Here is a 27,645-nt window from a genome sequence, read left to right as displayed (position 1 = left end):
CCTGGGTAAATACTATTTAAGAAATCCTTTCTCATGTAACACACAACTACAAATTGAGGCTACACCATCAGTTTCCAAGGGTTCTCAAAGTAGTATAATGTCACAATGGTCTCTTAAGAGAAATCTCTAATTTCTATAGAACAACATCAACCTGGTGGCTTATCAAGAGACACCTAAATGAGATGTGATCCCAAAGGAGTCTCCCAAACTCAGCACACTTACTTTGTGGACACCATTTGTCTTCTGCCCATCGATTGCAGTTATAATTATCTCCTGCATTTTCACAGGTAAAACACTTGAAGCTGTTTGGAAATGGTGTAGCTTTAAAGAAAAATGCACAGTGAAAAGACAAATATTTTTAACATTAAATATGGCACAAAATTAGCAACTTGAATAAGATCAGACAAAATTTATAAGCCATTATGCTTAGAATTTTTGTTTCTAGGGAGCTAGACCTAACTGCCAGACTCTGGAGCAATTTCTTTATTCCCTTTTCTTTAACTATTTCATCTATAATTATCTATTGTAGAGTAATAAAAATAAGTCCACAAGCCACTTTGAAATATTCATGATTTGTTCTATAATAATTTATAACTTGGGAATAATGGAGATCAAGAGGATGGGTAAGAGTGGTGGCAGCATTAGAGCCAATAATTGGGTATGGTTTCATTCCTGAAAAGAACTGGAGTCAGATTAACCTGAGCTTGAACTCTTCCCTTCCCACTAATTAGTTGTATAATTTTTAACTTCAAAGAAATAATACTATGTATAATAATAGTAACAATGAGGGTCCCATGACTTGCAGAGGTATAGTGAAGATTGAAAAGCAGGTGGCAAGAAAAATATCTAATGGAGTCAGTCCACAGCACATCAAATCATGCTGGTTTCCATCCACACATGCTTCCGTTTTAGTTTCATTTAACCACAATCAAACAATCTTATTGGTATATGTCAATTATTGCATTAGACCTCAACTAGGAGTGTAACTGTTAATACAAGGATGATAGTAATTCTCAGACCCTCTGTTCAGGCCAGGTTATTATGGAAAGAAGAAATTAGAAGCTGCTGGCAGTCTGGTTTGAGAGCAACTAGTATATTAATTTCTCTTTTTTGTCTTTGTGCTTCTTTCCTATCTTTTATCTTGTTATTTTAATGAGCACAAAATGAAAAGTACAATAAATTTGACATTTTCTATAAGCCAGTGTATGAAGCTCTGTGTGAAACTTTCACCTCAAACCATCCTAGTATCCTGACCACAGTTGAGATGATAATTAGAAAGCAGCAGGTATTGAAGATACAGGGGGGGGGGGGGGAATAAATATTGATGCATAAAACAAGAGTAAGATACCAAAGGTGTGGGAACTGTATTCAAAGGACATGAAATTAAGTATTATACATACATTTCAGTTTTGCCTATGTATAAAAGTGAATTAGGTAAAAAAGAAATAATGAAATTCATTTCCATCTAACTAAAGCAGTACAGTTTTAAAATTATGAACACTTCAGTAACAAAAGGGAAAGGGTTAAGAAGTATAAATTGCTAGTTACAAAAAGGCACAGGGATATAAAGGACAGCATAAGAAATATAGTCAATAATATGCTAATAACTATGTATGGTGTCAGGTGGGTACTAGACGTATCGGGGGATCACTTCATAAGTTATATAAATGGCTAACCACTATATGGTACACCTGAAACCAATATAATATTGTATGTCAATTATAATATAATTTTTTCTTAAAATCTAAAAAAATACTATTACTTAATGCTGGTGAATGAATGTCCTAAATAATAAACAAAGTCCAAAGTGGAAATCAATAATGACACAGGCTTCCTTTAGGAGTTATGTAAAGACTGTGGTTCCCAAACCTGGCTGTGTATCTATAGTATCAGGAGAGCTATTTTAAAGGAAGAGGGAGGGGAAAAAGAAAAAACACACACACACATACACACACACAGATAATTTGTATCCCACCCTCCTGACCATTGAATCCCTGGAATGTGTAGTTTTAAAGGCATTTATCATGATTCTGATACTCTTTCCGGTGTGGGAACCACAGGCATTCACATTTCTGCCAACAAATTTTATCTACAACAGCCTCTCTCTAATGATGTATATCAGAGAAGTAGAGAAGTTTTACTTGTCTGAAGAGAAAGAAAGGAGAGAAGATGACATATGTATACAAGCACATATGCACACACATATATGTATATAAAAATATAAATCATCGTATAGATAAGATAGGCTATTTGTTTACTTTTAGATTATTAGTGGGAAAGCTGAGTTTTACAGCCTTTCCTAACTATGCATAATATTCATGAAAGTCCAAGTATATTTCCTCTAAATTTTACACATACTAATCTGTTTTCAAGATTGTTAATGGTCATTGAGCCCTGGCCAGGCGGCTCAATTGGTTGGATCCTTGTCCAGTATAACAAAGGGTTGTGGGTTTGATCACCTAGTTGGGGAAAGTATGGGAGGTAACTGATCGCTGTTTTTCTCACACATTGGTATTTCTTTCCATCTCCCTCCCCCTTCCTCTCTCTCTAAAAATCAATTAAATAAACACATATCCTCAGGTGAGAATTAAAAAATAAATTTTTAATGGCCATTGATAGAATATGTCATCGATGCAGAAACTTCCTATAGCCAATATCCTCCTCCAGTGAAGAGAGGAACAAAGAACACTGAATTTGCTCTGCTACGCCATCTGTAGGGACAGTGCTGAAGAGATTATCTTAAACAACAACCCTTTGGAAACTTCAGCAGGAAGCCAAAGCATTTTACAGAAATGGAGAGAATATCAGAAGTAGTGAAGATTTTCTGTCTTATTATAGATATAAACCAAATAAACCAAATGGTCTCAAAAATGCAAAGTTACTATAGGTGGAAACAGAAACTTCAAATAGGCATTCTGGTCCCACAGTCATGATCTATATGATGGTAACCACTACTTACGGTCGAGAGGAGGCCTCACATTATAGAAGTTGATGTTCTTGGCAAAGGCCCGGTTTTCCAAGAAGATAAAGATCTGGACAACTGCTACAGCTAGAGCATGGCAGAAGAGCAGCATTCTGACCTTGGGTCTGGGCAAGTCCAAAACTCATATATCTACAATGAAGAGAGAGATGGGTTGAGTTTATATGCATTTTACACATCAATAGTAGTATGTTTTGCTTCTCTTTGGAAAGCTTGATTGTTCAAATATATTGAACCATCTTGTTCTGGAGGGCCAGTGCCTGTGTGGGAACTGTATTCTTTCTGATCAAAGTTAAGCAATGACCGCCTTCTACTGGTCAGGCCTCTGCACTAGCCAGCTGAGTTTTAGCAGGACATTCAGTGGCCATTCAGGTTCCAGAAGAACAAGCAGCCAGTACTGGCCTGGCTGCACCCCCACCCCACCCCCAGCCCATCACTGCTTCAGGCTGGCCCACTTCACTTCCTGCTGAATCACCTCACTTCCTAACAATCACTGTTCGGAGGCTTGTTCAGCTGAAGTTACTGAACCGTCTGTCCATTCCATTCCTTGAGTAAACACTTACATTCCAGAAATTTTGCAACTCTTTCAAAACCCGGAGAAAACAATAAAAGTTGAAGCAGTAGGAAGAACAGTGAGTAAAAGGACAATCAGTCTGAGACATCAAGTGTCTGCTGTGTCTCAGGGTACACAGGCAGTGAGTGAGAAGAGAAACAAGAGTCACTGTGAAATGCCATCCCACTAGTTTCTGTCATGTTGGGTACAAGGAGAAGCTGCTAGGGGTTCTAGAGAAAGCATAATTACAGTTGTTTGAACAGCTGAAAACCATATCATATTCACGGATTTAAAGTAGGCAGGACTGAAACCCAACAAAACAGCAGGCATGCTCAAACCCCTGAGTCAAATATATTTTTATTGATTTTTAGAGAGAGAGAAAAGGAGAGGGGGGGGGGAAATTGATGTGAGAGCAAAACATCCATCGCTTCCCTCTGTATGCCCCCATCAGGAGCATGTTCTCTTACTGGAAATTGAACCAGCAATGCTTTGGTGCACAGGACAAGGCTGAAACAACTGAATCACACCTGCCAGGGCAAAATATATTAATTTTTAAGCTCCATAGGTTCTGCCCTCTAGAAGCAGACCAGATAGTAAGATAATCTTCAGGAATAATGCTCAGAACCTACAACAGCACCACTGACAGGTTCTCTTTGACAGGGGGAGAGGTGGAGCAGCAGAAAAAGTATGTAACTTGGAATCCAGAGACTTTTATTCAGGTGCTGGCTCTGCTATTTACTAGCTGCCTGACCTGGGCAAGCTCTTTATATTATAGCAACTTCAATTTCCTCATCTGTAAAGTGGCTTAATGACATCTACCCTGCCCACTCGTGATGTAGGATCACATAGGATCTCGTATGTAAGAACACTTATAAGTTCTATGACAATGCTGGAATCTTATAGTTCAATAATATTGGCTGAACTCATTTTCCAATCAACTGGTTGCAGTGGGTACAGAGAGTTTTTCCAAAAAAAGTTTGCTTTCCACATATATGGTCATAATCATTCACATGGAACTTCTGTTTGAAGTGGTATAACAATGTGTAAGTTCTAGAGTTTTATTTCCCCCTCTTGGGTTGTGAATATATTGGTTTTGCATGTGTGGCTAAAAATGCCTACACTTGGATATGGAACTGATTATTAGAGAAAATGTAGCCACATCATGATCTCATTCCAAGGAAGTATTCAGGGCTGAAAAAACAAAACTGGTAAGTTTCACAAAATAGTAGTGCTAAACTTTGTATACCACATTTCAGCTCAGTAAAGAATTGGACCTAGGACATATAAACATATACATAATTCTATCCTGGTTCATTTTAGAAAATAAAATTGACCTTTCATAATTATTAGATTTCTAAAACCCATTCTTATGCTCTTTCTGAAGAAACATACATGTAGCCAATTATTTTATACCCTACAGACAAGGATTGTATTGATACAAATTTTGCTTCTCCTGTTTATCTCTCTGAGTGGGACTATTCTGTATTTATTATGAATCTGTGGCCAAGTAATGCATATCCCCAAGTAATGGAAGACCCTTTGAGTCAAGGAGGAGGGCTAATATATCCTTCACAAATTTCAAAATAACTGTGTTCCAAGAGTAATCCAAAGTGTTTTTATAATTTTGAGATGATGCCTACAATCATCTAAGATCATTGATTTCACTTTGTCTACATTCAATTCCCTTTTACATCACTAAGCAACTATGGGGCCTTGGGCAAGTTGCTTAAGCTCTCCAAGCCTCAGCTTCTCCACCTGTAGAAAAGGCATAACGACAGGACCTACCTCAATGAAGAAGTGAGGACAAAACATTAGTGTAGAAGCGAGGACAGAATGACATCATGTGGATGAAGCACTTGGTCAAGTGCTGGGCACATATTAAAGCTGAATGTATCAAGCACTTCTAGGTGGTAAAGAGCACTGGCTCAAAGACCTGCTTCCAAGCCTACTATCTATGTAGTCTCAAGCAAGTTCCTTAATCTCCCTGTACCACCATTTCTACATCTATAAAATGAAAGTAATAATAATACCTACCCCATAGGGTTATAGAAATAAAATCAGTTAACACATGTAAAGCACTTGAACTAAATTATCTATGTGCTCAGCATTTTTATAATTCTTATTAAGTAAACATTTAGTACTATGAAAAAATCCCCACACCATTTGAAATCACAAGTCAGAAAAAAAAGTATGTTTTGCTCTCACATCATTGTTTTTTCAGAAAACACTTTTATTCACTGGATCCCCAACAAGGTCATTGCTCTCATACAGTCTGCATTTTAGAGAGAGAAAACAGGAAATAAATATGATAAAAAAGCATAATTTCAGATAGCCATAAAGTCTATGAAGAAAATATGTAAGGAGGTACATTAGTGAATAGAAGGAGCTATTTTGATATATGGTGAGGCCAGTATGTCTCTGCTGGGTGACATTACATGCTAATTAAATGATGAGAAGAAACTGTCCAAGCAAAAAAATCAAGGGGATAGAAACCAAGGTCCTAAGACGAGAAGAAGTGCACCTTGTAGGGGGTGATTTAGGAAGCAGCCAGTGTGACTGGCGCATGCTGAGAAGGGGAACGGACAGACAAGTCAGGGAGTGGAGGAGTCGGGCACTTCCAGGCCATGGTGAAAATTTCAGATCTGGCAAAGCCAATACATGGCTTAATTTTAGACTATCTTGCTTTGAAAAGCAAGAATGCTTCCTCTCTGTAGAGCGGTTGGTCCCAAACTCCTATAATAATGAGAATAGAGGAATATAGAATTCAGAAAAACCACAAAATTTCTCTGAATGAAAAAAATGAATGGACAATGGACAACTTAAAAACTACTGCATTGACAACAAAATCAAGAGTTAGAGTTGCTTTTTTTGTTTATTCTTCAAAATTGGAAGGAATAGGTTGTCATCAACCTTATACAACTGAGGAAAGAGAGGTTTAGAAGCCATATGCACAAAAATCCTAGCACGCAGGCCCTCCAAACATTTCCACATAACTCAGTCAACCTACTACTCTTAGGAGAATGTTGCTTCTGTATAGACTAGATGTATTTTCATTTCCATTTTTAACTAAAACAACATAGCCTTTTTCTATCAAAATTCTCTCCCACTGCAGAGGTTTTACCTGTAGGATAAGGAAAGCACTAAATAAAAATGTTTCATTTCCCAGAGCATGCTATTATAGTCTGTTACCACTTCTGGTCCCCAACCCCACCCCGGTCCAAGCACCTATATCTGTCTCTATCCATTTTTCAGTGTATAGGTTTGGGTTAACATGACTGTTTTATTTTTACAACCGAAAGACATTAGGATCATGAAAAAGCAAATGACTAACTATGGTATTTAAAAGTTGTTTTACATTTAGAATCATTTCACGGAGACTCTAAACTAAAAATTATCTGCTGAAACTGCTGAGCAGGCTCTCACTGCAGTCTTTGTTGCAGAACAAGGTTACAATAGAGCTTGTATTTTTCTCCAGAAGAGAAAAGAAATCTTTGACACACGTTAGACTAAAGCATTCTGGTATCTTCTCCGACTCTGTCAGAGAGCAGAGTTCTTCACGTAGAGAGGGGTGACCTATGAGCTTCTTAAGATTATTGGCAAAATTGTGTGTCTATACACATGTCCTCAAAGGAATCTGAGACCCACATGATGGTTAAAAACAGCTGCTTGCTGTTTCAGAATACAGCCATTATGATTCTGCTTCCTGCAATTTAGATGTGTTCATATTTGACACTAAGAAAGTTGCATATATATATGAGGTGTCAGGTCCACACGCCTCAAACTCAAAACATTCCTCCCAGGCAGAGCTCCTTATTGTTCTCCACCTTTTCCAGGTAGTAGGCCTGGTCTTCCATTTATTTTATGAGCCCTCTCTTTGGAAACCATGTTAATTAGAATTCACTGTGCTTTTCTTACCAAGAGAGGGAAGGGATTTCTGTAGGGCTACACCAGGGATGGGCAACTCTCAGGCACTCCAAAAAATGGCAAGTAGCCAGATTTGTAAATGTAGGAAACCCCACGTGAGCCTTTCACCCACGAGTGCCTGAGTAAAAGACCTATATGGCATTTGGTCAAGACAAGCAACTATTTCCCAGGTTGGAGCCAAGGTAACCATCTAATCTCCATTGTGGCATTTTACACTTCCATGTGGCATCCTTGACATTATAATTTTTTTTTGGGGGGGGGGAGAGGGGGGGGAATGACTTACATCATTTTTCTTTTGGCTTAATGAGTTTGGCTTTCATTAATCACAATTATCATTATACATACACAGAAACTGGTTCTCAATAAATACTTTTTGGGCCGAAGCCGGTTTGGCTCAGTGGTAGAGCGTCGGTCTGCGGACTGAAAGGTCCCAGGTTCGATTCCGGTCAGGGCATGTATGTTGGTTGCGGGCACATCCCCGGTAGGGGGTGTGCAAGAGGCAGCTGGTCGATGTTTCTCTCTCATTGACGTTTCTAGCTCTCTATCTCTCTCCCTTCCTCCTCTCTGTGAAATATCAATAAAATATATTTTTTAAAAATAAAAAAATTAAAAAAAATAAATAAATACTTTTTGGGAAGAACCAACATCATTAGCTTTGACTTATAAGGAGCACCTTTCTTTATATATATATTAAATACATATATATAATTTAGTTCAGAGAGGAAGGGAGAGGGAGAGGGAGGGAGAAGAAGAGAGAGAGGGAGAGAGAAAGAGAGAGAGAGAGAAAGAGAGAGAGAGAGAGAGAGAGAGAGAGAGAGAGAGAGAGAGAGAAGAGAGAGAGAGAGAGAGAGAGAAACATAGAGAGAAACATCAATGATGAGACTCATCAATCAGCTGCCTCTTGCACGCCCCCACCCCCACCCCCACTAGGGATTGAGCCTGCAACCTAGGCTTGTGCCCTGACTGGGAATTGAACCATAATCTCCTGGTTCATAGGTTGATGCTCAACCACTGAGCTACTCCCAGCCTGCAGAAGCACCTTTCTTAACAAGTAAGAATAGTTGTGGGCAGTAAGGAGCTGACAAGGTGTCCAAGATAATGAAGAAATATGGACTCAGGAGAGTTCAAAAAGAAGAGACAAAACAGAGGAAGTAAACACTGGCATTTCTTGCACATGGCTAAAAATGAGTCCGCAAGCACAAGGCCAACTTCAACTGCCAATAAAATAAATGAAATAGATAATTTAAGGAAAGCAGCTCTACTAAGGTCAGCATGCCTATCAACATTCACATTCACACCTTCCTGCAAGCATCACTGATCCTTCTGTGAGACACGTTCATGACAAACTTTAATAGGCCTGGCTTCCTTTGTAAAGAGAATAGAAAGCAAAGAGGACATTAAAAATGAGTGCTGATATTTTAATCAGAGTGAAATAGATGAAAACACTCCTCTCACAAGGAGAAATTTACCGGAAAACCTTACCATCCACCTTAAGGATGATCTACTTATTTCTGGCTGATAGAAGAGGTTGGCCAATGAAGACAGTCTGCTTCCCATTAATTTCAGGAAGTGTGTTGAGGAGACTTGTGTTGAGACTGTTCTAGCTCCTTTACTCTAGCTGAGGTCTCCGTTTCTAACCTTGCCTGGACAGTGAGAGCCCAGCTCCTAACAGCTCAGCTCCTACACTCTTTGATAGGTTCTCTCTCTGTTTCTGGTACATGAAGAGTTCTTTTTCCCCTAAGTTTAAATTTGAATTTCTTTCATTTTAAAGATATTTAATCTAGGATTTATATGTGCTTAAAGAAAAACGTGAGACAGAAATTTAGTTTATGCTCAACCCATCACTTTCCTCTGAAAATAAAAAATCTCCAGAGTCCCATGTATTTGAACAACAAAATTCAATGGGGAAAATAGAATCATGATGCAACTTCCCCTTAGAGCTTATCCACTATTATAGCATGCAGTTATACCAGGCACCGTGCTAAGCACTTTGTAGATAACAGTGTATAACAGAAACACAATCTTTCTGCTCTCATCCATTATTGGAGTTAGAAAGTCAATGTGAACCACTGGTTAGATATGACTGCCAAGAGTTAGTTAATGCAATCATCTTAGAGGGGAGGAAAACAATAGGCACAGAAAAAATTCCAGTTCTACATCTACTATTCAGGTGATAGAGTTAAGAGGTATTGTCCCCATTTTCCTATAAAAGAAGTGAGACTCAGAGCTCTATAAGTAATTTTTCTAAGTCATTGTGGGGATTGAGTCCAATTACATACATAAAGCATTTTTTCTGAGATGGTGTTCAAATGTTAAGTGCCTGCTCCCCTAACCTTCCCTCTCTCCCCACTTCTTCAGATATCATTAGCAGAGAACAAAAATCAGATCAAGGGAGATGATTGTGCAACTCCATTCCATACTACCTGGACCAAATCAGGTAAACAGTGTCAAATTCTACACACTCATTTCTTAAGAGGATTCAGAAGTTCTCTCTATTGCAACCAAATGGGAACTGATGACTAATATTCTGATTTTTTATGAAAGGATAATAATTAAGAGTTCCAGTTATGCCATAAAACTCATAAATGTAATAGCATTCTCATAATGTTTCATATTCCTGCTACACTGATTTAAAGAATACAAGCTTTAAAAAAATTCAAGCAACAGGATCAAAACCTCACAGAAATGAGTATCTAATTTCTAAACATACACCTGTACACTTTGCAGTGTTAAAGGTAGATGTTTTCCTCCTATGTGCAATTTGATAAAAGATAAAATCCAAAACAGTGCTAATGCTCAAATAACTTCATTATGCAAATTGACTTTAAATCTAATCATAAATTAATACAGGGTTCATCATTGTGTAATATTAGAAATAATCTAATCATTTTTTAAAATATATTTTATTGATTTTTTACAGAGAGGAAGAGAGAGGGATAGAGAGTTAGAAACATTGATGAGAGAGAATCATTGATCAGCTGCCTACTGCACACCCCCCACTGGGGATGTGCCTGCACCCAAGGTACATGCCCTTAACTGGAATCGAACCCGGGACCCTCCAGTCCACAGGCCAGACGCTCTATCCACTGAGCCAAACCGGTTTCGGCAATCTAATCAATTTTAAAGATATATTTTTAAGTGTGATTCAAATTCAAGAAAAAGCTAAAAGACACTTTCAAAGTAATACCTATTCAGCTCTATTTTTGTCAAAGATATCGATATGATTTTACATCTATTTTAGAAGGCTTTCATGAAACCAAAGGACTAACATGATACGAACTCCACAGGAACAAGATGAAAAGCTTAGATATGTAGGAAATGGAAACTGGACTCCTTTAAAAAAAAACACACACACACACACAAAAACTGGACTCCTCTTTAAAAGAATCAAGATTGGCACGTGAAGTTTTATTGAACTATTTGGACAAATGGTAGAAATCTGTATTAATTGAATAAATTTGAGAGCATCCTTCACTAAGTGGAATAACTTTTACCTAGTTTGCTCCATACATGATTTATAGGAGGCTTATGCCAAGTCATTTAAGGCTCCCAACATATGGGGTAAAAAAAAAAAAAACTGGATGCGATGAGAGTCAACTCCCCAGCCCCTTCTATGAACAGTGGTCCTCTGCTGTCTTACCCGCCGCTCTGGACTTCCTAGCGGACAGGGAGACACACCTGGGACACATATTCTCATCATTTAGTAAAAGGAAACTCTTCAGTCACTTAGCTCTCAAATTAATGGGCCTGTGTGTTATCAGTGAGAGAGCACCAAACAACATATGGAGAGAGCCTGAAACGTGATTTGAAGGCTCTTTTATCCTTCATTTGGCCACTCCTTATAAAAAGCCAACAGCACCATTTTAAAAGGAAACTTAATAGCGATAGTTCTGTTGCCAGGCAGGCAAATGAGAGATATGATTTTCTTCTCCGTGGAAGAGGGGTTTTTAAATTTGAGAGGAAGCTCTAATCACAGGACAGAATCCTGCGGGACAGCCGCAGGCACAGTGTTTGGTGCTGCTAATAAACTCCGCTGGCGGAACTGTGCGGACATGCACAGAGTGGTAGAGACAGGGCATGAAAGGCAGTGTGTTTATGTCCCATATCCTTGCCTGCTTTACTGAACCCATTTCTTTTAATAACCAATCGAAACTCTCAGAATAAAAATTTAGACTGAAATGTCCAACAGCTGGCTAAGGACCCATTACCCAATATTTGTTGATGAAGGAGTGTATTTCTCCCAGCATGCATTCTCTAGTACAGTGTTTCCCAACCTTCTCTCATGATGAGAATCACCCGGTGGAGTTGTTAAAACACAGATTCCTGAATCCCAACTAAGAAGTGCTAAACTAGAATTTTTGGGAACATATAGGTAAAATTGCATACCTAACTTAGTGCTCTGTATATAACATCTGTGTTAGAGCACTAGTTAAGTATACAATTTTACCTATATGTTCCCAAAAACTCTAGTTTAGCACTTCTTAGTTGGGATTCAGGAATCTGTGTTTTAACAACTCCACCGGGTGATTCTCATCATGAGAGAAGGTTGGGAAACACTGCTCTAGTACATGGCACATGGAACTCACCTGAGATGATTAGTTTTCAGGGTCACTAGGTGTGTAGATAATGTGTAGCACTTTTGACTTCCTTTAGTCTCCACTGACCTAGAAAAATGACAATAAATACAAATGTTTTTCTTTCTATATACTTTTTAATACGGCACTGTCTGCACCAATGCAGGAATCTTAGGTGATAAGTTCATCAGGTTATATATGTGTGTATACATGTATGTATATGTGTGTATATGTGTGTATATATTATATGCATATCAGCATACACATTTGTATGTGTATATCTGCCTATACACACATGTATTTTATTGAATGAATTGCTTAAGCTCTATGTGTCAAGTTGTAAATTGTCCCTAGAACGCTGTTTAAGAGACTGCATTACTAATCATTCAGCTGCTTTTAGCACTCACATGATTATCTTTCAATTGGGGGAGCTTACAGATGCAGAATTGTTACTGTGCTTCTGTCCTGTCATCTTTCTCCTGTCGTAGGGTTTTATGTCACTGACCATTGTTTATAGAGCCTCCACTAGCTCCACTTCATTCTTGATTCTGAATCTAAAAATATATTATACAAGTAAAGAACAAGTTCGTGGGTATCATTCTGAAAGAGGAGGGCATTTAAAAATCAACCGTAAATTATAGGCTACAGTGAAAGAACAGTGTGCTGACTTTCACAAAGTCACAACAGGCAGACCAGATTATTCAAAGAACTCTCTGGAAGCTGACAAGCTTATTAAAGCAGTCCTAATAAAAAATTTCTGCATTCTGCATATATAACAAAGTCACTTGAAGCATAGACTGTCACTATTACCACTTGGAGGAGAAGGAAATGTACATATACAAAGATATAATGTGCATAATTTTATATTCCCAGGGGAAACTGAAAAAGTATGTACATTAAGTAGTTTTGAATTGCAACATGAAGAACAACATTTAAGCAATGTTTCACAATCCCACAAAGTTAAAAATAGTATAAATGCCTGGTCTAATAGGGGAGGAATGGCCTTTGGGGGCACACAGGCCTGGGTGTGAATTCTGACTCTGTCACTTGTTACATCTACTTCTAGCAATCCCTCTGAGACTCAGTTTCCCTATCAGTAAAATAGAAGTATTATATATCTATTTTGCAGAGAGTTGTGGTAGAACTTAAAGGAGAATGAATGACAGCACCCTACCCACTGATGTTTTTATTATCAAATTATTGACTCAATCCCTAATATATGGTGACAGGAGAAAATTTGATTTTGGGCAGTGGGCACACAGTGTGATATACATATCTTGTAGCATAGAAATCTACACCTGAAAACTATATGATCATGTTAACCAATGTCATCCCAATACATTTAATTTAAAAAATAAAATAACAGAAAACTAACTATACCTACCAATATCATTACATACCTACCCCTATCATTACATACCTAACAATATCATTAAGATATTGCAGGTATGCCAAAACCGGATTCGCTCAGTGGATAGAGCGTCAGCCTGCGGACTGAAAGGACCCAAGTTCAATTCCAGTCAAGGGCATGTACCTTGGTTGTGGGCACATCCCCAGTAGGGGGTGTGCAAGAGGCAGCTGATCGATGATTCTCTCTCATCGATGTTTCTAACTCTCTATCCCTCTCTCTTCCTCTCTGTAAAAAATCAATAAAATATATTTAAAAATCAATAAAATATATTTTAAAAAGATATTGCAGGTATGTAATTTATATATATATATATATATATATATATATATATATATATATATATATATATATAATCAGCTCTCAAATTGTATGATTGTCTGAATATATATGAGAGAAGGATATACATTCCTCTGAAGACCAATTTTAAAAAAACTCCCCTAGAATATATGTGAGAACAATTTTTAGGCCTCAGTAAAGCATTCTCTTTTATCTGCTTTCTGATCCATATTATTTATCTGTAAGTAGTTATAAATATTACACAGTTGTTATAAAGTTGGCTTTAAAAAGCAATAGGCTCTCATGAGTCATTACCCTCATACTTCCCACTCTTTGAAGTAACAGTTCTAATATTTTTCATTCATTAAACTTTTCTATGTCTACTCTAGCCCGTGGGCTGGTTTCTACCCTGAAAAAAACCTTGAGGTTTTTTTGAGACATAAGACTACCCTTCCTTGCTTAGCACTGGGATGGGCACAGAAAGCTCCAGTCCTTGCTTGGAGATGAGCTGAAAGTCTCTGAAGGCCTCACACTTTCACAGGCATTGCCAATAAAAATAATCTTAGGAAAAATATTTTTCATCTTTACTACCAACAGCATTCACATTTCCATTTTGATTGTTCATTGAGTCTGTAGGTTAATTATATGGAGTGTGAAAACTCCATTTTCAGCAACATAAGGTCTGCCCAACAATGGCCTACACTCTCACATGTTGTTCAACACACACTACATGAGCCTTACATGTATAACAACTGGAAGATCTCCCCAAACTATCCTATCAGATGAAGGGGAAGTGAACTCTACTGGGCTTTCACCCTTTGCCCCTCAATATCCACCTCCATCTCTCTCCACCCTGCTCTGTGTACCGGGAAGCCAAGCTATGGAGACCACTCACAGATTTCCCTTTTCCACTGGCTTCTGGTTTGGTTTGGCAGTAACTGGCAGATTGGAGGGTGGAGAGAGTGAGCCTGGGATATTCATTCCTCTGACTCACTCCCTGCCAAACTGCCATCCCTTCCTTCTGCCCCACAGCTACCATCTCCTGCCTTCTGGTGACCATTTTCTCCCCTTGTCCTGTAGGCCTATAGGCTAGAAATAGTGTAGGCTAGATTCTGTTTCCATAAATCTAGCCCACACTATTGTAGACAGCCCTTCACTAATTATCTCAACTAGTCTGAATATGCCACCTGGCTCCTGCCAGGACCCTGAGCCTTGAATCCAGTCTGAAAAAGGTACCGGGAAGAGAACTCCTGCTCCGAAGTGTTGGGCCTTGTCATGGCAGGTTATCACAGGACCAGATGACATGAATCAGCAGAACCTCCGGACTGGGAAAGTGAAAGAGCAAGTGTCACTGCTAGGTTTACAGGAAATCAACAAGTGGATTTATGCTATAAACTGATCAGGGTAAGAATGGAAGCATCAGGAAATGACTATATTAACTGCAAGATAAAATTAGCTATGGAATATTTTATAATCAAGTGACAATATCACAAACCCACCAAAAATCACCTTTTTCTGTTCCAATCATTAAAGAACAAAATTAAATAAGTAGGGGGGGGGGTGTGTGTGTGTGTAAGATTATTGAACTTCAATAAAAGAGCTAAGAACAAAAAAATACAGAGCTATAAATATAAGACCAATGCCTACGGAAGCTTTAGTATAATTTAAGACTGTACCCTCTTATCACTTCTAAGCACAGAGATATGAGTTTATTCAACCATAACATATTCACTGAAAAATGAATTGATATTATTGACTATTAATACGTAATATCACGAATATGGGATCTCATACTAATGCAATGGTGCTTTGCCCTATAATCTCCCTCCTAGAATCTTGTACTTCATGAAACAATACAGTTTTGACATGACACATTTCCTGCACTGCCCTCTGCTTGCTCTCTGGTTACCTCTCATCTTCTGCAGTCCTGCCCCTCCTACGGGGATAATGTTCTTAGTAGCCTTGCTTGCCCAGAGAAGCCCTTTACTTCACCTTCTAAGGTTACGCGGACTCATCTTTCTTAATCAATTTTCTTCCCTCCTCCTCCCCTTCCAACTCCCTGCACCCCTCACTCAAGGACACCTGAAAGGAGAAAAAAAAAAAAAAAAAAGTTCAGCTCGAAATGTACATTGAGATCTCATCCATATTCTATACCAATTTCCAGACCATAAAATTCCTTATTGGCAGAGAAAGTGTTCTGTGATAATGCCTAAAACGGTCCCTTTTACCTTGTGCTTAACATAAAGCACACTGTGAGTGTACTTTTTAAAACTATGGCATGCAGCAGAAGTCAAAGTGGCCAAATTCTCCTTTCTAGTCCTTTTTGGGGGCATAAAGTTTTTCTTTTCTGACAGCACCTAGGGAAGGCTGGCTCGGGGATTTGGAAAGGGTGGCAGCGCCATGACCCGACATCCGTCTTGCTCAGGGTAAGCCAGGATGTGGGCTCACTGTAACTGCCGCCCCGCTCACATGGCCGACAGCAAAGATGACATCCAGCCCATGGATCACAATCCAGGGCTATCACCTTCCTCTTCAGCAGCTCAGAGAGCCTGCTCCTCGGGGCATGTCGCTCCTCGTTAACCCCCTGATACCATTTGTACAGCAGAGACACTCGGTAAGTGATCTTTGAATAAATGCTTAAATGAGGTTGACTTCACCCATTCATTTAGTTTGCAACGTCCATTCCCCTGACTCTGAGGCGGAACAATTTCCATTGACCCTTTGGTGCCTGGGTTTGGGCAGCAGACATTTACCCAATTTGTGGCTGTGCCGCCTCACATGACCACACTCACTACACCATATGACTCATCTTCAAAGAACTTTCCCATCTGAAACTAATGAATCTTCCCCACATCCCTGTGAAGTAAGTGCAGGGAGCTCCCTGCAGGTTGTGAGGAGGAAATTGGGGATGAGCAGGTTACAGGCCGTGCCAAAGGTTATTAAGGGTGTCTGCCAGGGAATGAGGTCATAACGCAGTAAACCGGGTTCAGCCACTCCACCCACTCCGGAATCCAGGCTCTGAGCATCATTCTCTGGTCTGTGAAGGTTAGACTGAGTCCAGCAGGACTGTGCATTTCAGAGGGGGGAAAAGGTATTGTGATTTGCCCCTGCTAAACACTTTAGATGTCTTTCCCGCAATCACTTGTGGTAGATAGAAGTCATCTCCCCAGTAAAGATTTAGATTTAGTGCTGTCTTCTGGAAAGAGGGATGAGAATAATGGATATCCATCTACCTTTCTGGGAAACACGTGGTGAGGTTGACGCTCACATCTTCAGAGACACAAGCCAGTGCATGGGCAGCCTCGGTGTGCATGGTTACTGCCTGTCCTGGCCTGCGAACTGCCCAGAGCAGCATGACACACAGCCTCCTCAACATACTTCCCACATCTCAGATCGTGAGTTCCCATGGCATGCACACAGCAAATGCTGCAACCTTCTACCGTTGGCCTTTCTGACTTTGCCAAAGAGAACTAGGACTGGCTGTTTCCAAGGAAGAAGCAGCCTTCACTCACCACAACCAGGTCCTTTTTCCTTTGCTGGTTTCTCTTCCTCCCCTGACCTCCTATATTAGGACCTTCCTTGGGTCTCAGGTTTTTATATTACTATTTATTTTCCTATTGTGTGTGTTATTATTATTACTTTCCGTAGGAACCACATTCACTTTCACACTTTCAGCTTCCATTCCTTGTTGATATTTCTAAGTCAACAGGCCTACCACTGAAATAGGGGCTGGATTATAAATTCTCATCAACTGCCATTTTAATATAGCATGAGTTGGAGCAGATGACTTACTATTGCATTTGGGAATGACTAGTCCTGATAGATATTAAAGCTCCAGTCATGAAAACATTATAATACTAGCATATAAATAGACAAATGGAACAAAATATAAAGTCCAGAAATACTCAAATACACACAGCAATTTGTTATATGTTAAACAGCGTTTCTCAAAACCAGTGTTATATCCATTTGAGTATATTGTAATTGTTGACCATAACCAACACATCACTCTATCAGTGTTTCCCAAACTTTTGACAAATGTGTACCCCTTCTATAATTTTTGTAACGCTGAGTACCCCTCGTACTCATGAGAATGTAGAATTAGGTGCAGCTAAGCATGGTGCAGTGCATATCCCCACCAAACTCCGGTGCAACTCGTACCCCCACCAAACTCTTCCCGTACCCCTGGGGGTACATGTACCACACTTTGGGAAACACTGATAAGTGCTAAATTTTTCATCTTCAAGGTTCATCTCTACCTTGCCCTCAGTCCAAATCCCAGATTCCATGTTTATAAGGATTTATCTGAAGGATACATAGCCCTGGCCAGGTAGCTCAGTTGGTTAGAACATTGTTCCAATATGCTAAGGTTGTGGGTTCCACTGCTGATCAGAGCCTTTACAAAAAGCAACCAATCCTATATAATAAAAGCCTAATATGCAAATTGTCCATTGGACCTGGAGTTCCACCAAGATTTCAACCAAGGTTGAGGCTGGTGGGCCAACCACAGGAAGGGAGGCCCCAGCGGCAGCTGGCAGCTGCTAGAGACCCAACTCAGGCATGAATTTCATGCACTGGGCCTCTAGTGAATGTATAAATGAGTAGAACAACAAATCTCAATCTCTCTCTCTCTCCTTGTCTTTCTCTCTTTCTCTAAAATCAATAAATTAAAAAATATTTTAAACTGTAGGTAGAAGATACCTATTATAAAAATTAAGAATGCATAATTGCCATAAAAAGTGTCTGGCCCACATAAAATAATTACATTATTACATTAGCACATTAGCATCATATATATCTTTGACAAATGCAAAAAAAAAGAATCCTTTTTATGTACTCATTAACCACATTGTTTTATTGTCCCTAAATAAGCAATATATGTTAGGCTCTTTGGAATATGAGAAATAACTCAACCTCTCCTGGGACTTCATTTGAGGTCCTGACATCCCAAATTACAGGCTTTCAAGAGGCAGCAGCTGCAACGTCTCTCCCTAATCCCTGGCAGGAAGGCTTCATCTGTAAAAAAAGGCTAGAACCCGCTCCCAAGGAAAAGATGCAATGGTCCTCATGCACATACAGTGAGGGGGGAATTCCTGCTCGTCAGCTGACTGAACAAGCTCTATATTTTCCCACACTTCAGCTTCCTTACATGTAGAATCAAGCATTAAATGTTGAACAAATTATTTAACTTCTCTATGCCTCAGTTTCCTCATTGTAAAAAGGGAATAATAAAAATTAATGACCTCACGTGAGTGAGTTAATAAGTCTCAAGCACTTAGAATAATATCAGATACAAACCAAGAACTATTCGCTGCCTGCATGTAACACCTTAGAGGCACAGTAAAAACTCTCCCTTTGGACCAGCCTTCCCAGGCTACCTCCCGGGAGTTTGTAGAATATCCCATCACCATTTTCCTTAGACTAATTAGCTGTGTTACAAATGGAAATTGACCTTCATAACTTTGACTTCACTTTTGTTGAATGATTTACATAATCCTGTAGCTAGGAGGTCCCAGAACTGCATTCCTTTCCTTGGCAAATTTGTTCATCTTCCTCCAATGGCAGCATTTTGCTCATCACATTGTGTCTGATAAATGACTTGGGGCTAGGGCTAAGCAGAGAACTTCAACCCCTTTCCCCGCTCTTGGTGCCAGGGCTTGGATCACCAGGAGCAGAGGGAGACCTGCCCGAAGCGCAGGGCAGAGCCAACAGCCCTCAGTTTGACAAGAGCATTTAGAAGAGACCCCGGTAGGACCTGCTTACAAATGGGAGGACAGGGATGCAGTTAGACTTTGGGACCTGGAACCTCCGAGACCCTACTTTCTGTCACAAGGGGGAAATTAAGCTGTCATGATATGGAAGGGAATGGCAGGAAACAGTGTTTATAATCAATAGTTGATGTGCTTGTTGTCTCCTACAGTGTCTCTTCTTAACATTATGCTCAGGAGAGCAAAGGAGGAGGCCATAGAGAATGTTACAAAAATGCTCCCCCAATTCGTTTGATCACAGAGAAGCAAGTAGCATCAAACTCTGTGTCCCTGATGAGAAATTAGAGGACTAACATTTTCCTGGCTACTTATTTGAAAAATATACCTTTGCCACACTCAAAATTTTCACCCTGTATGTCTTTCTCTATACCTTATCTCATTTAAAATGAACATTTTAAATTTATTTCATAAAATAATCCAATTTATACACTCAAACTGGACTAAACACCCTCATTCATTCAGTCATTCACCCAGCATTTACGGAAAAACCATGCAGCAGGCATCGTTTTGTTCACTGCCATAGTCTCAGTCCCTAAAAAAAAGTCCCTGAGCTTGAAGATCTGGGTGTCAGATCTCTTGTAGAGCTTATGGGTATCAGGCACCTAAAACCAATAATTCATTTAATTCTCACCACACCCTGGTAATGTGGTACTATTATTATCCCCTCTAAACAGATGAGGAATTAGGGTTTCAAGAGAAGATGAGTAACTTACCCAAGGCTACAAAGCTAGTAAATCACACATAGAATTTAAATTCCAGTCCAGTTCCAAACTCATCCATCTTACTTCCTGCACTACACTGCTTTCCAAACTCCTTAAATATAGTTGGCTATGATAGCTGTATTTTTGTTTATAATCGACTCCTCTGCTTTTTCTTTGTTTGGTTTGCTGCAATTCTCATCTCCTTCTGTTTGATGCTTCTCTGGTATCTAGAAAATGATCATTTAAAAGCAATTGTATCAAGCCATGGGACCATGGCAGAGCGGGCTAAGAAATAACAGCCATTTGTCCATAAATATTTAAATATAGGCACTCCACTTCATTTAGTGCATTATTCAAATTCTGTGCTTTCACAAAAAAGGTTTCCGAAACTCACCAGCTGCTTCCTTTTGTGATCTTAGGGATTCTCATCCAAACAAGGCTCAAAGGACCCATCCTCCAAAATCAGCCTCCTTACATTTATACCTGGTCATGGATGTCATTTGCCTTCTATTCTGCCAACTCCAAACTGACTAGAGAAGAGAATCAATTTGAATTCTCTCTCTCACTAATTGCTTCCTTTCCCTAAACTTGCTTTTTTTGTTTTGTTTTGTTTTCTTTCCTTAAAACCCCCGAAGCCAAAACCATAGTTCAGTGAAGTGAGTGCGATTAAGCAAATTCTGAACCGGCTCAGGGAGTCGCTCTAATTGCTCTAATCAGGGATATTTTCCGGGCTTTGCGGGTGGGAGGCCTGTCTGGCCTAGAACACTGCTCCAGTCCCTGGGCGGCCTGGGTGGTGTGTCAGCAGATGGCAATCACCGCTGCTCTGTTTCCAGGTCACTGTGAGGTTGTTTGAGTCTGGAGCATCAGACCCTAATGGTTCTTCTCAATTTCATTCATTGGTCCACTGAGAAAAGCTTGCTTTTAACACCTGAGTGCCCTCAAAGCCCAGGCCACCACTCAGACCAAAACATCAGATTCTTCAGGGGGAAGAAGAGTGCGGGTACAGAAGGAGGGGTCTGGCTGCCTCCCTCTCCCTCTGCACAGCCCCTGAAGGCAGGTGCAGTCTTTTGTCTCCAGCAGTGGGCTTGGCTCAGAGCAGGGGCCCAAGTGTTTGCTGATTGCTATGGAATGAAGAAAGAAGGTGTGAAACTAAAGGTGCATTTTCTTTTAAGGAGCACTTTATGGAACAATGGATTTATTTAATAAGAAGAAGGAAAATACTTGCATAGGGAATGTGCATATTACTTACTACACTTAAATGAGAACGCTGAAAAGACTGGCTGGCTAGTACTCAGCACATATTTTACATTAACTCAAAAACAGTTAAAGGTTGCCAGTCTGTATGAGAAAAAGATAGAGATTGAAATACAGTAGCAAAGCATCAAACTGACTTTGAATCAGGAGTTTCTACCAGTAAAATGGCAGCAGTAGCAGCAATAATTAATGTTCTAACAGCTTGATTTGGTTATGAAATCCTTCCAGGAAAATTCCAGAACCTCCGGAGTTTAATGCCTTGATGAAGCCTACTAGGTGTTTGTATATTAAAATACTGCCACCCTTGTTTAGGCTTCTGATGAACTTTCTGCACATTTTGGCAATGGCAGCTCATGAAGCAGGGTGCGAGAGAACCGTCACAGAATTCCTTTGGGTCTGGGTTCACTGGGACCTGCCAAGGAAACTTGCCATGTTCCGAGACTACAGCCTGGCCACTCAGTGCAGTCCACGAATTTGGCTTCCTTTTGTGTGGGTAATTACATTGAGCATTGGATTAGAAGTGTCATGTTTTGGCACCATTAGTCCAACTTTATCTTCGGGGGTTTTCTTAGCTGAGAAAGTGTTAATCAAATCAACTTTTTACATAGAAAATGCATAGATTGCTTACTCATTTAATGAGCATTCCTGAACATCTCCTATTCACTGTGTGAGAAACTAGAAATAAAAACTTAAAAAGATATGGTCCATGACCTAAAAAGATTTGAATACAGTGATGAAGGCAGTCCATGTATGAAGGCACACATGTGGCCATTGGTATGGGGACAATGAATTACAAAGCATTACTAACTCTATCTACTGCCTTTACTTTTCTAAAAAAATCTAGTGATTCTTATAGTTAGTATATATATATATATATATATATATATATATATATATATAAAGAGAGAGAGAGAGAGAGAGAGAGAGAAGAGAGAGAAGAGAGAGAGAGAGAGATGCCTAAGTGACTGTTAGACCAGTAGCTATGAAGTACACTGAACACCAAGGGACAGACACTTAACACACAGGCATGGAAACATGAAACAGATGGATGAGTCTCAGAGGGAGGGTGGGAAGAGATTAACCAAAGATCTTATATGCATACTAGAGGCCTGGTGCATGGATTCATTAATCAGTGGGGTCCCTCAGCCTGGCCTGCGGGGATTGGGCCAAATTCGTGAACCGGGCCTCCAACATCCCCCAAGGAGTCCCGAATTGCAAGAGGGCACAGGCCAGGCTGAGGGAACTCACCAGTGCACAGATTCATGCACTGGGTTATGAAATGCATCTAGTAGTATATAATAACGTATAGTATTTATGCTGAAACCAGGTAGGAAAGTTTCCAGAAATAAGCAAATCTGCAAGGAACAAATCTACACACATTTAGTTTGGCCAAGTAGAGGAAATACCTCAGGGGAAAAAAAGGTTTATTCTTAAAAACACACACAAAAAAGGAAGAAGCATGCCGGCTGAGACTTTCCCCAGATATCACCAGAATAGATTAAATATCTGGTGAGAGTAGATATAATGTATATAATAAGGAAAGGTATAGGGCAGAGGGCTATTCATAATTAAAACAAGTGCTAAAGGGCACAATAAGTGATAATAATAACTCACAATAATACCTTTTTAAGAACAAGATCTGAAAAATAAAAAGTACTTAAGATAGATAAAGGGCATTCACATATAGTATTGTTTTTTTATTCCTACAGCCACACAGTGAGGTAGACAAAGGATATATTATATTATTAACCCCATTTTACAGATGAGGAAACCGTGACCCATAGAAGTAAAGGGGCTTAGCCAACGGTGCCTTGCAAATCCATGGCAGAATCCCAAGTTAGTGGTACTGGTGCTGTATCCCTGTTCAACACCATTCTGCTCCCTTGCTGATTGCCAGAGGAGGGAGATGAAGGAGCATGAAAGGACTTAAAGGGTGATCTATGAAGGAGACAGGGGGGAAGGAGATAAAGAGATGGGCAAAGAGCATGATCACAGGCTTTGGGAGAGAATGACTTACTGAAAAGGGATGTATATTAGAAGGAAGTGAAAAAATGGGATCTGATAGAAAAATAATCATGGAAATTTCAGCAAGTTGGAGTCTGGAGTTGAGTTTTGGTCTTTTAAACAATGAGGCTATATTTTTTAAGGAGGCTGACGTGATCAATACAGAGGTTAAGAAAATTGATATGGTGTTCATGTAGCAGAGGGGTTAGCAGGCTGGAAGGTGGGGGGGGGGGGGGCAAAGAGTCTGGGTTTATGAAAACCGGAAAGGATGGCAGAGGGCCTGGCATAGTTCTGGGATGTTGAGGTGAGCATGCTTTACAGAATCCATCACCCACATTCGTTTGCACATCACTATGCAATAGCAAAGCTAAAAGTACTCTGGTTACAAGAAACAGCGCATATAGAAGAGAAGGATGATTGGTGCTCACAAATTTATGACGGGTTGAGCCATTTTGGTTGACTTAGAACTTTTAAGATACGCTGTCTCCAGAATTCAGGATTGACCTTCATTTCCAGGCCTTAGCACAGTGTAACTTCCTGCCTCAGCCAGCCTGCCATGGGGCTGGACTAAAGGTGGGCCCCCAGGCTACAGATGGAGGGGATTTAGTGGGGTCAGGAGTTCTCCGGGTTCCTAATCCATACCTAAATGAGAACAGGATTAATTTGTAAAACTGCTTTTATTAAAATATTTTTACAAAATTACAATTGGGTAAAAGGTTCCAGAGTTTTAAACATCTGAAAAGTCACTGATCTTGTCTCATTCCAGGCACAGACAAATGAGGAAGCAAGGCCTGATTCAAGGACACAGAAAGGGTGAGGTCACTTGAAGGATGTTTCCAACTGCTTTAAATTGGGGACTAAAACAGCTTGGATTTGAATATACATTTTTCTGAAGAAGACATACAAATGCCCAGCTGGTGAAAAGGTGCTCACCATCGCTAATTATCAGGAAAATGCAAATTAATATCACAATGAGCTATTACTTCACAAGGATAAATTTTGGCAAGGATGTGGAGAAAAAGAAACCTTATGCACTGTTGGTGGTAATGTACAATAAATTGGTGCAATCACTAGGAGAAGCAGTATAGAAGTTCCCTAAATTAACAACAAAATCCCCATACAATACAGCAATCTTACATCTGGGTATAAATTTTAAGGAAATGAAATCATTATTTCCAAGAGCTATTGGCACTTCCGTGTTCACTGCAGCATTATTCACAATAGCCAAGATATGGAAACAACCCAGGTGAATGAATTTTTAAAGTGCAATATATGTTTTCTTGGTATATATGTGTAGAATATTATTATTCAGCCACAAAAGAGAAAGAAATCCTGCCATTGGAGACAACCTGAATGGACCCAAGGGCATGACTCTAAGTGAAATAAGTCAGAAAGAGAAGGGCAAATACAGTATGATCTCCCTTACATATGGATTCTCAAAAAGTCAAAAATTACGGAAGCCGAGAGCAGAACAGTGTCAGCAGGGGTTGGGGGGGAGGGAGGGAGGATGGGGAGATGCTGCTCAGAAGACACAAACTCTCAGTTGTAAGATAAGTAAGCTCTGGAGATCTGATGCATGGCGTGGTGATTACAGTTAATAATAATACTGTATTATGTACTTGAAATTTGCTAAACGAGCAGATTTCACGTCTTCTCACCACAAGATAAAGGTAACTACGTGAGGCGATGGAGGTGCTCATTAACTTCACTGCGGTAATCATTTCACAATGTGCATCAAATCATTACGTTGTACAGCTAAAGGCAATTTTGTCGGAAAGTTTTTCTATCGATGTACCTTTGGTAAACTTGGCACAGGGCCGGGGGATGAATTAGGGTGATGTGAACTCAGAAAACAAGAAGCATTTAATGTCCTTTGAGGCTCCCAGTCCAGGACTCCCCCCAGAGCCTGACGGTACCTGGGAAAGAGCCGGCCCGGTGCCCTCAGCGGATCAGTGCAGGCGGCAGGGACGGAGACAGGGGGAAGCACCACACGAAGCACCCCCCCCCCCACCACCACCACCCTGCCCAGGCAGCCGGCTGGGCCTCAGAGCCAGCCAGCTGAACACCAAAGCCCATTTCAGTGTTCAGCCTCCTGCCAACAAGAAAATTTACAGCATTTCTAGCAAGCAAATGGTCTAGTTCAGTGGTAGGCAAACTCATTAGTCAACAGAGCCAAACATCAACAGTACAACGATTGAAATTTCTTTTGAGAGCCAAATTTTTTAAACTTAAACTTCTTCTAACGCCACTTCTTCAAAATAGACTCACCCAGACCATGGTATTTTGTGGAAGAGCCACTCTCAAGGGGCCAAAGAGCCGCATGTGGCTCATGAGTCACAGTTTGCTAACCATGGGCCTACTTAATACTTTTCTCCAACTCATTCGTACTTCCACACTTGCTTTTCTCTTTTTTCCCCCCTCACTTTTGGAGACTAACACTAAATCAAATCAAACAAACAAAAAAAGCACACACCAACCCACGGCCAATAACCAACAATCCACCTTAAGAAAGGTGTGTGTGTGTGTGTGTGTGTGTGTGTGTGTGTCCTGGGGAAGACAAAGAGGTGCCTGCAGGCTTGGAATTCTCCCTGTTACCAGAGAATTATGCCCCAGGAGCAGAGAATCATTAAATCTGCTGGTCTCACTGCGAAACAGCATGTAGCCTTGTACCTGCGCCTGCATTGCACGCTGAATCAGGAAGTTTAGGGGGAGAGCCCCGCAGAGCCCAGTAAATCTGTCCCCTTGTATTCCAATCATACACAGGCATTCCCCGCACTTCCACACAGGGCCTGCCCACACCTGATGGGAGGTTTATCTAACAGAGTGTTTTTCTCCACACGCAAGCATTTCTCCGCGTTGACAGCAAAGCTGATTCAATCTTTCCCGAGAAAAGCTGGGCAGATGGGGTCCCACCTTCCAGCCAGTGACAACGGGACAGACTCTCCACTGCCAATGGCTCCTTTCCTTTTCTTATTGCGGAGAAAAGTAAATAAAAAGGATGCCATTTTGTAGAAATTTTCCACTGAAGATAGAGTTGTTTTTATTTTAACTTGAGGTTGAAATTTATTTTTTTTTTTTACCAGTTTGGGTAATTATCTAAGCTAATTAGAAGCACTCTTACACTGAGTGTGTCACTGCTTGTAAATTCAAGAAAACTGGAGTGAATACAGACCAACGGTGCAATATTAGCTACCCCCCACACCTCCACAGTGCAGAATGCACTTGGCCATTTCAGGGTAGAGAATTCTGAGAAAACTGTGACTTTGCTTACCGAGGCTTTAATAGCAAGAGGCATTTCCAAAAAGAGGCTGTATGTTATGAATTAGCAAGAGCTCTCTGTGAACTGATGAACTCCTCCAAGTTAGAATGCCCAGTTTAGAAAATAACACATCAAAATATCCAGCATTGACCAGCACCCCAACAGTAAAATATCCCCTTTAGAACTCTGGGGAGGAGGTTGTATCTGTGGCTTATGTGCTGATCTGAATAACACAGCCTGTTTGTTTTTTGGTTTTTTTTTAAATCACCCCTGTCAGGAATACAAAATATCCTCATCATAAGTTACACAGCTCTCCGTGCTTCAGGAGCAATTCACCAACACAAAAGCTCCAGATTTGGCAATAGTCATCAGCACTGTCAGCTAGCTGCTGCCAGCTATTGAGATTGATTTGAGAGGTAAACTATCTCGGATTGCCTTTGAAAGTCACGAGCATAATTGCAGGGCTTTCTGATTCCCATCAAAGACCCATAATTACGCCAGGAGAAATGGAGGCTCTCGGATGCCTGGTCTGGTAACTAGGTGCACAGATTTCCCTTTCGATTCTTCTGGAACAACAGCCCTTAAGCATCGCTGTGGGAGAGGAAAGCAGGCCTCCCAGCATGCCCTGCTCTCTAACCAGCCCCCCGTCAGTGACTATGAAATCAATGGGTACAGCTGGAACTTTCTTTCCTTGCTCCCCAAACTTCGATATTTACAAAGTGGTTAAAAAAGAAACAAGTTGCCAAAACCGGTTTGGCTCAGTGGATAGAGCATCGGCCTGCGGACTGAAAGGTCCCAGGTTCAATTCAGGTCAAGGGCATGTACCTTGGCTGAGGGCATATCCCCAGTAGGGGGTGTGCAGGAGGCAGCTGATCGATGTTTCTCTCTCATCGATGTGCTAACTCTCTATCCCTCTCCCTTCCTCTCTGTAAAAAAATCAA

General features: G+C 40.3%; 1 protein-coding gene across 8 annotated transcripts in view; it reads right to left on the bottom strand.

The window, feature by feature from the left end:
• The window catches only part of LYPD6B (LY6/PLAUR domain containing 6B), a 166,075-nt gene that overhangs the window by 7,822 nt on the left and 130,608 nt on the right, over positions 1 to 27,645 (bottom strand). For 5 of the 8 annotated variants that reach the window (XM_084893056.1, XM_084893058.1, XM_084893057.1 and 2 more), the window contains 3 exons: positions 12,044 to 12,121; positions 2,960 to 3,112; positions 223 to 321 (listed from right to left, as the gene is read on the bottom strand). In XM_084893056.1, the coding sequence (XP_084749182.1) occupies positions 223 to 321; positions 2,960 to 3,074 (214 nt within the window). In that variant the 5' untranslated portion in view covers positions 3,075 to 3,112; positions 12,044 to 12,121. Of the gene's footprint in view, positions 1 to 222; positions 322 to 2,959; positions 3,113 to 12,043; positions 12,122 to 18,632; positions 18,670 to 27,645 lie in introns of those variants that run through there. The other 3 variants (XM_084893061.1, XM_084893063.1, XM_084893062.1) reach the window with 2 other exon arrangements.

Source organism: Pipistrellus hanaki (genome assembly GCF_964339955.1).
Source record: "Pipistrellus hanaki genome assembly, chromosome: 8".
In the NCBI taxonomy this organism is placed as follows: domain Eukaryota; kingdom Metazoa; phylum Chordata; class Mammalia; order Chiroptera; family Vespertilionidae; genus Pipistrellus; species Pipistrellus hanaki.
Note: the sequence above shows the minus strand (reverse complement) of the source record. Positions and strands in the feature narration are given on the sequence as shown.